Source organism: Stigmatopora nigra, chromosome 15 (assembly GCF_051989575.1).
Source record: "Stigmatopora nigra isolate UIUO_SnigA chromosome 15, RoL_Snig_1.1, whole genome shotgun sequence".
Classification (NCBI taxonomy): Eukaryota; Metazoa; Chordata; class Actinopteri; order Syngnathiformes; family Syngnathidae; genus Stigmatopora; species Stigmatopora nigra.
The window spans coordinates 12194139-12205000 of record NC_135522.1 but is presented as its reverse complement, the minus strand read 5'-3'; the positions used below and the strand labels follow the sequence as shown (position 1 = coordinate 12205000).

At 40.6% G+C, this 10862-nt stretch overlaps 1 protein-coding gene and 1 pseudogene across 1 annotated transcript in view; both read right to left on the bottom strand.

Annotated features, from left to right (window-relative positions):
* The window catches only part of LOC144209114 (amine oxidase [copper-containing] 3-like), a 13485-nt gene extending 9089 nt beyond the window's left edge, over positions 1-4396 (bottom strand). The window contains 1 exon segment of the mRNA XM_077735336.1: positions 4145-4396. Within this exon segment, the coding sequence (XP_077591462.1) occupies positions 4145-4382 (238 nt within the window). The 5' untranslated portion in view covers positions 4383-4396.
* Positions 4397-5030: 634 nt separating this feature from the next.
* On the bottom strand, positions 5031-6270 carry LOC144209191 (amine oxidase [copper-containing] 3 pseudogene; annotated as a pseudogene).
* Between the last annotated feature and the right edge of the window lie 4592 nt (positions 6271-10862).

Below are 10862 nucleotides of genomic sequence, written 5' to 3'. Positions count from 1 at the left end.
GAGGGTTATTTGCTTTTGTCTTCCCTTCAAAATATTCCGAAAATGATGCACACTAATGTCCTCACAATAGGATAACGCACGACTACTTGCCAACGGGAAGTAGTATACTGCACTCGTATCGGCGAGCAAGATTCCCCACGCGTACACCATTCTGCACTGACTAACTGCTGTACATCTGGACCCTTTGCTACAGTTCATTTTGGAGGCCAATGCCATTGAAACCGTAATGGACCCTATTTTGTCTCGTAATAGGTCACTGATAGCAAAATACACCAATGTGCTTTCGTATCCCGCAGGTTGTCCCCTGCTGAGTGCTGAATTACAGCTTCGGGAACTATACTTGCTGTTAAAGTGACCCTGGAAGAATGGCCCCATCACCAGAAGGGAACCACACGGCCCTTCAAAGTACTTACCAACCACAAAAATATGGAGGCCCTCAAATTGGCAAAAAGGTTTCACCCTCGACAAGCCCGGTAGGCCCTGTTTTCTTTCTTTTTTTTTCAAACCATTTTAACTTTTCTCTGTCCTACATCCCAGGTTCTCGGAAATACTCAGACTAATGATCTATTGGGTAAGTTCCAGTCAAGAAAAAGCACGGAGAAACACACACCCATTCTCCAACAAACCTGCTTCTTCGGTTCTTCGGTTCGGTGGGGAGGGAACTCGAGGGGAGGGTGAAGCAAGCAAACAGTGATCACCCAGACGATCACAATGCTCCCCAGTCAATGTTCCCTCCAATTTTTGTATATGTCTGGACATAAAGACAACGATCCTGGGCACATTGAGGACCATTTATTCCAACATCAGAAGTGCTAGTTATGGCCACACACCAGTATAAAAACTGCCATCAGCAGGTGCATACCTACTATCCATAAATGAGCTAGTCATAATAAATGTTAATGATTATTATTAATGAATAGAACATTTCAATAAATGTTGCTGGAATTTGCATAAATTTGACTTAAATTTTACCTTATTTTTCACATCTGTCCTCACTGAGGTAGTCTAGCGTCCATTCAGTCTATATTTTTCCATCAGAAACCTCACGACTTGAAGAGCAAACCATTCGCCCTCAAAAAAATAGTGTAATTGCATCGTATCTTATGATTGGCTGGACACCTATCACTCACTGATATACACAGCAAAATGATAGAGGAAAAAATCCATATATAGTCATATTATATCACTGCACAGGATAGATTTTCTTTTGTGCTGAGAGTGTGCAATCAGTGTGCAATTGAGCAGCTTAGAGACAACGCTATACCCAGTCTAAACACTGAGATCCTTCACGCGAGGCGTTGAATTTGACCCACTCATTGTACATGATTTGCCACCAGACTCTGACACCGGTGATACCGGCTCTACCCCCAGAATGCAGTATTCCCTCAAACTTTGTAGAAAATGTAGAGCACACATGGCTGCGATAATCAAAAAATTGCAAAGTAGGATCACCCCTATTATTTCTACCATATTTAAATGTTTTTACGCATCAACAATATCAATACGTGTAGCTATTAAACACGACACAATTATATGTTTCTGGAAATAATGTAATGTATTAAAATGTATACAGTCGCATGAAAAAGTTTGGGCACCCCTGATCATGTTAAAGATTTTCCTTTATAAATCATTGGTTGTTTGGATCTGCAATTTGAGTTAAATAGATCATCAAGCAGTCAAACAAAATTATATTTGAGAAGTGAAACTAAGTTTATATGTTTTACAAAAAGTGTGCAATAGTTAATTTAACAAAAGTAGGCAGGTGCATACATTTGGGAACCCAAACCGAAAAATTACATCAATATTTAGTAGATCCTTCTTTTGCGGAAATACCAGCCTCTAAATGCTTCCTTTAGCTTCTAATGGGGGTCTGCATTCTGGTTGAAGGTATTTTTTAACCATTTTCTTTTACAAAACATCTCCAGTTATATCAGGTTTGATGGTTTCTGAGGATTGACAGCCCGCTTTAAATCACACCACACATTTTCAATAATATTCATGTCTGGAGAATGAGATGGCCATTCCAGAATAAGGAAGTTAATATGCCTGTCTTTGTAAATGCAAAATATCAAATTATTCAATTTGAAAAAAGAAATAAGTCTATCTTGATAAGAATCTGATGCTTTCTAATTCCTGAAATTTCAATTATCTTATCAGAAGTTTAAGATGTTGTGGCAGCCATATTGCTTTTAATGTCAAAATATATCAATTCTTTCGATGGTTCTTATTACTCCAATAGTTTGAACAAGAAATAAAACCAAAAAAATCTAAGTGGAATTTTGTTTAATTTCAAAATCAAGGCTCGTCAGGTCGGGCCAGTCAGAGCCCGTTCAAGTAGGTTTAGACGGCAGCGCCCTAGATAAGATGACTGCCCCGGGACCGAGGTAAGATGGCTGTGCCCCGAGCGAGCAGTGACGGAAACGCAAGTTTTTTTTCACATTTTATGCAAGATACGTACGTTTTCTTTTCTTGAATTTTATTTATGGACATCAGAATAAATTTAGTTTAGCTTTTTATCGGTCTGTATTTTCTCCATTTTGAAATAAATGACCATATCGGCCACATTCGCTTGCATCATTCTAACGAACAAACGGTACATACAAACATTTCTGCTAATCACGTTTATGTCGAAAATGTTCGTAAGTTTGATTTTGTATTGCGCGCCTTTTTCCGAGTAGTGCTTTTTCCGCCGCTAATACCGACGCCTGGCGCTGTAAGAACTCAGCTCACCCAGCATCTACCTTCCTCTGCAGTGCGGAAGTGCGTGACGTATCTCCAGTGCGCAAAGAACATTTTTAATTTCAGATCAAATATCTCATGCATCCATTATTCAACATGGTTGGTGAAAAGTGAAAGGCTTCTAGTAAAGAAAGTGCAAGGAAGAGGCAAGCCATTTTATTTGAAATGAAAGTGGTGAGCGTTGCACGGGAATACAACTTGCATCGTTTGACCGTCACTACCATTTATAAACAGAAAGATCGAGCAGCGGGACCCAAATATTGAACATTGCACAAAGGTTGCAAATCAATTGAATGATGCCATACAGTGCTACCGTATCATTTATGATGAAAAAAAGAAGAAAACTGCAATCGTCAGTAGATAGCTTCCTTCGGACAGTTTTTCGTAAATCTCTCTCTCTCCCTCTCTCTAATGTATGTATACAGTACTGTTTGTATTCTCTCCATTTTATTACATGTTTTTTTCAGTACAAACCAATGCTGGTTACTTATACAAGCCTTAAACATGCAAATACACTTATATAAACCTTCAATATACTTATATAGGCCTTAAACATAAATTATAATACAAAATATAACACTGAATCAACTTCAATTTGAACATTTTCATCTTATGAACACTCAACTTATGAACAAGCGCTCAGAACCTAACTTGTTCGAAAGTAGGGGAGCATATGTACGCCACGACGCCATTGTACCGTGACCTCATGGCGCCATTGTAGTTTCGTGCATGTAGTGTTTTTATGCGCATATAAGCCGTACCCTCGATTCAGTCATTATTTTTTTGTCCGACAAAAGCGGCATATAAACGAGTAAACACAGTATGCTTATTCAATGTGAAATGTTGCTTTAAAATCCAAATTTCAAAACAAGTTTTGGAATCAATTAATTTCTTATGTGGTGGTACCACGGTACAGGTAAAACGTTTGATTCGGTTTGGTCGATAAGGTAATGTTGCTTTTACAGGATTGTGAAAATCCTGTTCATCTTTAACCATGCAGACGTAGAAACATTTTGCATAGTATCTTACACTTCAGAGTAAATGTGAAAGATATTTATAGCATCCATTCACTGCAATAAATGATATTTTTTGTTGTTGTTGCTCAAATCGAGGCACGGCTGACTATCAGTGTTTTACTTTTGTTTCATCATTTAGACAAATATAAAAATACTTCAGGTCTTCATCTGGTAATATTATTCAAAACCAAATGGCAAAAAACATGCGGAACTAAGGACATTATTTGTATCTCAGCAAAGTAATATGTCTTGAATTTGTATTTGATAACATAATGCCTGATTATTCAGGCACGCAATTCTTCATGAAATGCAAAATGAACATTAAATGCAAGGTTATTAACCTATTCAGATTTTTTTTTTTTTTTCCATAAAATGCAACTCTGACTTACCCAACACGTCCAAATCCACTTTGAAGTTCACGAAGTGTGTGTGGATGTTCCCCAGGACATTTTTTGCCACCTGGTGGCCGTATTTCAAACTGCTGTCCACCAGATAAGATGACGAGATGTAGCCTGTGGCGTGCACTTTGGCTTCCACAGCTCCGCTTTGATAGAATATGAAATCCCACATGTAATCATAATTTTCTATGGCAGTGATTGTCCTGAACACCAAAGCGCTGTTTACCATTCCCCCATAATTATCAGTGATAATTTTACAATTGGCACACTGCGAGTCCCAGGGATTCGCTTGTCTGAAAACTGTGCGTCCCAGGAAACTTGTCACGAGTCCCAACATACTACGGATGCAAATAAAACATAAGCAACGATATATAAACATTCAGATTTAATTTATTTATTATATGGTTTAGGGTTAGGGTTTATTTATCATTGTACTAGTCTTTCAGCTCGTAGATCCTCCTCTCTTTGCAGCCAAAAGTCTTTTGAAATGTGCGTATTTTTCCTTGCTTCCCCCGTTTTGCTTCATGATCATCGATCGAATCTTCTGCAGTTCTTTTCTTACTAGTTGTATTTTTTAACTGCGAAATAACTATCCAGACTGTTTTGCTTTTTCTGAAACATTTTTTATCTTTCTTACACTATTACGAAACTCTTGCTATCGCTTTCTCTCCTTCGTCTGCTAGTCTCGTTCACGCGAGAATTATTTCGCAAAGATTATGTGGAATAAATTGGTTTGCTATCGGATATATGTGTTTTGGTTTTTTTTGGATAAAAATTTCTTTGCGTCCGAAAAAAGCACATTACTTGAAATTGTGCGTCTGGAAGAAAAGCTGTGCGTATCAGACGCAGGACGCAGAGGTAACGAGAACACTGAATTATGTGTGAAAGAATCAGAGAAGTGCCTCCGCAGAGGCTGACCAAAGTTGTGCTCGAATATACAAATTGAATTCCTGAATCTGACAGGTAATGTAACGTCGACGTAGCGGTATGTGTCAACATAAGTGGCTTCATGGGGGCAATCGGTGCCACGGACCAGTTCATGTGCGTAACGGCCAATTCCAATGCTCGAGTCCAAAAACTTGACAATCATACCGGGTGTTACTGAACCATACACTGACAGGGCTTCCTGTACACTCAACTCATATGCAATCCTTTCTCCCATAAAACACACGTCGAACACCCGCATGCCAGTAAGAGAATTTAAGCCAAAAGAAAAGCCCCAGTCCAAGTAGAGTACGTGGTTACCGCTGACGCTGAAGCGTTTACCCTGTGTGTAGAACTGTAGCGGGCTCGGCTGCAGTGGCTTTTGCTTGGGTTTCAGAGATCCATAATCCACCCTCTCCTTGTAAATTATTCTTTTCACAGAGCCTTCGTCATATTTCCGTTTTAGTTCCTCCACAGTGTCAAAATATTGACCATTGTAATAAAGTTTCTCCACTCTCCATTTGGATTCATTAACGCTATTATGGTTGATGAGAGCCTCGAAACCTACCGGGTGGATGTACATGCTACTGAAGTCTCTGAAAAAGGAGACCCACGTTTTCCTTTCCCCTGATCGCACTCCGCGTGGCATTTGCTCAAATGGGAGCACCAGCTGTGTGGCACCGAAGCTCTCATTCATGAGCTTTGGCATTTTGGAAAACAATTCTTGCCACATAAATTTAAACAACAAATCATGCTCCCCCATGGTAACCGTCCGTGCGTTTAGAGGCAGCTCTACTCTGTACTTCTTCAGGGTGATGTCCTTGTGATAAGTAGGATTTGGTAAAGGCCCCACCACATACTCTTTAATGTGGCCCCTGGAACCATAGAAGACAACCACAGTGGCTTCGCGCACTGGCTTGGAACCGATTCCGTCCAAGTAAGACAATACCTGCCCTTTCCTGGGCAGGGAAAGGTCTATTAAATACAAAAAGTTCTCGGATGGTTTTGTAAGCTGCCTGGTTGATATATTTAACTCCTCCCGGTTGAGCATATACTGCTGGACCTGCAAATACTCATCTAGAGTCAGATCCGCAAACACACAGCTGCGCACGTCGTGTTTGCCTTTCAGAGGATGAGCTGGCTGAGAAGAACATTTAGGTGCCCTGCTACAGTAAATGCTAATAAAAATTATATTCAAAAGAAGGGAGACTAAGAGAAAAATAAAAATAGCACAATTCACCAAGGAGTTCATTTTGAAGCGTTGCGTCCAGTCCGTGCTTGTTTTGTCGAGCAACAGTGCGTCGCTCACACTACACTTGTCACCAAAGTTTGGAGCTCTGACTCGCACCTGCGCGCGTCACGTGAACATACGCCGTCATCATTGAGTATACTTCACGTTAGCTCGGAAAACATTCCCACCCTATCGAATATTACAGCCTCTGCAAGCGCACACCTCCTATGGAAGAAGCCTACAAAGCGACCCACGACAAAAAGTGCATGTGCACGTGCACATGCGAGTCTGCGTTGCGATATCAGAGAACAGGAAACTGTTCTATTGCCGTAGCCCTTTGTACAATTTAATTTCTGGGCACTACCGGGTTAAGATGCCTCGAATAGTTCCAAGCATGGCTTCGGAATGATGCAAGCCCATCATTTAAATGGCCCGCTGACAAGAATACAGTCATACCTTGTGATACGAGCTTAATGCCTTTCGGGACTGAATATGTCGATTTGCTCAATTCGCAAATCAACGTTTCCTATAGAAAAAAACTAAAACATTAATTTGTTTCCACCCTCTGAAAAAAAACATCCAAAAACAGGATAATGCAATGGATTTTATTTATTGCTTGTAATTCACCAGCTACTAACAGAGTAACAAATAACTGGTGGTGATGATGTTTAATAATAAAATGAGGCAAAATTCAATACAACAGATGGGAGGGAGGGATCTCTCTCTCCCTCTACCCCCCCCCCCCCCCCTGTTATTTGATATAGTACTGCGGTTGCTGATTCCACGCTTTGACAAGAGGATGTAAAGTGTAATTTTGCAATATAAGGACTACCACTTGGCTCATGCTTCAATTTAATGAAAGCCTCCTCCACCTAACATGTTCACTCAAGTCGAGCTAACAGATCACGCTGGCCGACCATTTTTGTGACATGGTGCAAGGCAGCAGCCTTTCATGTAACCCCTGGGATGTAACATCTGCTGTATCTTTTGAGGCCTACAAAAGTCAACCTTTGGGACCATTTTGGTTTAGAGAAATGCAAAATGTCTCAGCTATGCTTAGGCGATGGCAACAGTCTCGTCGTGTGTGCTACAATTTTTCCTAAAAATGAGACTAGCGCCCTAGCTCATTGTAGTTAGACTTTTGAAACTTTGAGTCCATTATCTCTAAAGAGGAGCAAGTAAAAAATCGTTTTTAGACAAATGTCGACAGCCGGTGCTCCAGGCAAAAGGTCCTCAACATATTGTAATAGGAAAATGTTGTCTGGGAGAACCAGTCTGAGAGCAGTTTCCTAAGTTCATAAGTAAATATTTCAGATCACAGCAGAAGCCTCCGAGGCAGTCTATTGTACGTAAACTGTTGCCCCTTGTAAGACAAAGCAAGGTACTTACCTATCTGTTCAGTCAAAGGCACACAGAAAAAAGCATTTGACTAGTCAATTACTGTGAAGATTTTGCATTCATCATTGAGGCCAGACAGAATTGTGAATGGATTAGGTACAGCCTTGATGGGTGTTTGCATATTGCTATTTATGTAAGGTTATGTACCAATCTAACTTTAGCTGAATTTGCTTTTTCAATTGTAAGGATTGGTGTGTTCCATTTATTTGTTGTATTTTCTCAACACTAGCATTTTCCAACTCAAATGTTACTTGTGATTTGTCAGCAGGACCAGCTTTGAATGGATATTGGTTAATATAAATCGGAACCTCAGTCTTCATTGTGAAACTCACTGTGGAACAATTCCTGTGATCAACATCATTTGGGCTAGCCAACCAAACAGGATTTGGCACTGTTTTCAACATTTACTCAGTTCCCTCTACATCATTGAATTCTCCTCCATGATGTCTAGTTAATATCTGATGTTCCAATGTATCTTCATCATTAGTGTTGCATTTAATTCTGTACATGTCTTTCTCAAGAGAAAATTCAACTATAAGTAGCTGTGTAGGTTGCCAGTCAGTGAGAATCAATGCTTCCTTTACCATTGGTCCCAGTTCTTTAGCAGCATGTTTTGCATGCAGCACTAGTGAAATGTGTGTGACTGACAGGCATATGGAACCCGATTTTTCAACTCAAAATCACCAATTACAGCCAGCCCCTGTTTGTCTATGTAGATGTATCTAAAACGCAAATTGCAATTGTTACCAGCCAGCCCTCCAAAACCCAACTACTGATAACTGAGGTCACAGAACCGATCGTAAAACAAGTTGTATTGAGGGGGGGGGGCCAGGATGTGGGAGGCATTAACAATACTGATGTCAACTACTCCCCAGTAGAAGTCAGTCATTGGTGTAACTGGAGAAGGTTCCATTTGGACAAAGGAGTATTTGCGTCCATTTGCAAACATTTTCAATCCATCAGGAAATGTTATTTGTAATCCTTTAGGTGTGTACAAAACAGAGATGTTACAATTAGACAGGGCATGTCCCTTGCATGCTTAAATTTCTGGCCAGTCACCCAGTGTTGGAAGCGACAATATACTAGTAGAATCAGTTGTGCCAGTGCCCTCTAAAGACTGAAATCATTTACCATTAACTGACATCTGAACAAAAGGTTATGCTGTGGACTGCCCCTCTTCCATTCGGGCCCCTCTAGTGGAACAATCCATGTGCTCGTGGTCCCCTGTTTTCATATTGTGGAACAGGTTCACACGGGACACACTCCTGGTAAGGGACCGCTTGATTCTGCTGTAGTTGTCCTGTCTTATTTATGTCGTAGGGCATGACAGTTGTTGGAATAATTCTTTCCATTACAGTCGCGGCAACATAGCGGATTGGAGCATGCATGAGTAATATGTCCATATTGTAGACACTTGTAACATTGTAGGCGTCCTCTTTTGTGGGCGAAACACTCTTGCGTGCATGTGCCCCTCCCACTTCTATTCCCACTATCTCTGCCCCTTTGCCTTTGGAACTCTAATCTAGCATAGGGGCTGGTTGCAGAAGTTTGATAAACCTGAGGCAAATGGGTTTATATATTTTTCTTGGCATCTTTATCCTCTCTCTGGGTGACTCCAAAGTGAAGTTTGAGGAGTTTAATTTGCGTTTATACTTATATATTTCCTCAACCTCTACAGCTGCCAGTATATTGTTGCATTTATTAATAAAAATATAGTATTGTTAATAACAGGTTATGAAATTATATATGTATGCGTACGCGTATGTATTATATATGTGTATATATATTGTATCAGTGGTGTGCCGTCAGGGCTTTCAAGGCCTTCTGTGCTGGCCAAAGAAATAGCTGAATCACAGACTGATTCAGCTTCCTTTCATTGCTTTCCCCCTGGTGGCACTGCTTCCAGGTGTGATGGCTTCGAAGCAACAACTTTTAATTATTTAGAAGGGATCTTACAAAACAACGAGGACTTGTGAAACGGAAAATGAAACCAACCCGGAAACAGGAGTACGAGTGGTATTGAGGAGAAAGGTAGCATGGCTCTTGAACGCAGTGACATCCAGGAATATGCAGGAGTTTGCAGGAACGATCCAATAATGATAATAGAACTAATTGGTGTTTAAATAAAAACTCAGGAAGTAATCAACAGATTGATTCCAGCTGCTCTGCCTTTACGGCAGGCCAGGAGGGACAAACGGGCCGCTCCTGACAATTTCAGCCATTATTTGTTGCCAGGATCAGATATCTGCGTTCACAATCAGTTCTGCAGGCTCTGCTTCATTAAACAAGCATCGATAATAATGTTGCTTCAACCAATCCAAATTCAATTTGATGACACCAAGGCCTCCTCGCAGGCGTAGGGATACGTCATCGCTTTCACCAACTATGATTGGCTAGTAAGCGGACCAAAGCCAAAGTGAGCCAGCAAGAGATCACAAACTCCACCCACAATGGCAGACGGAAGAAAACAAATGGATTTGGTAGCAGATTTGCTCACAAAGCTATTTGTGAATTTTCCAGAAAAAATGGACATCATCAAGAGAGGGCGGTCAACTCCAAAGCTAGCAAGCCTGTTACAGCCGGGAAAAGGGTGTGTCCGTCAATTTCAGTGCGCTAACTATGAGAGCTACCAAGCTGTATTTGGAGCGAGCCGCACAAGCAAATATATTGGTGTGTTGATTTAAAGCCATTTTCAAGACGGGCTATGCCAGAAATATGACAGGACAGGCTCGACCTTCATCATTAGCTTCAATGGCGATATTGAAAAGAAGGAAGAAAGGAGGATGCACATTTTGTCCAGTTAATTTTGGTGAGTAAAATATGGTTATATTCCTAAATAATATTTCAATTGTGGGCATGGTTCTGATATCTGAAAAGCTCCAGTGTTTGTATTTAATCAATAAATGCTGCTAGGAAATGGATTTTACCCCATTTTCGGGCAATGTTTGCCCTTATGCCATTGACGTTCATCGCTAGGAAGTGGATTCTACCCCATTTTTGTGCATTGATTTATTGATTATTTTGTTATGTTTCGCAGCAGTAGCTCCAGTAGAGGTTTTATTGCAATAAAATAGTTTTTGAGGCTTGGATTGATTTGTTGAAGGCGCCACGAGAAAAGGCATGGACCGCCACTGATTGAACATGAGTCATGTCACC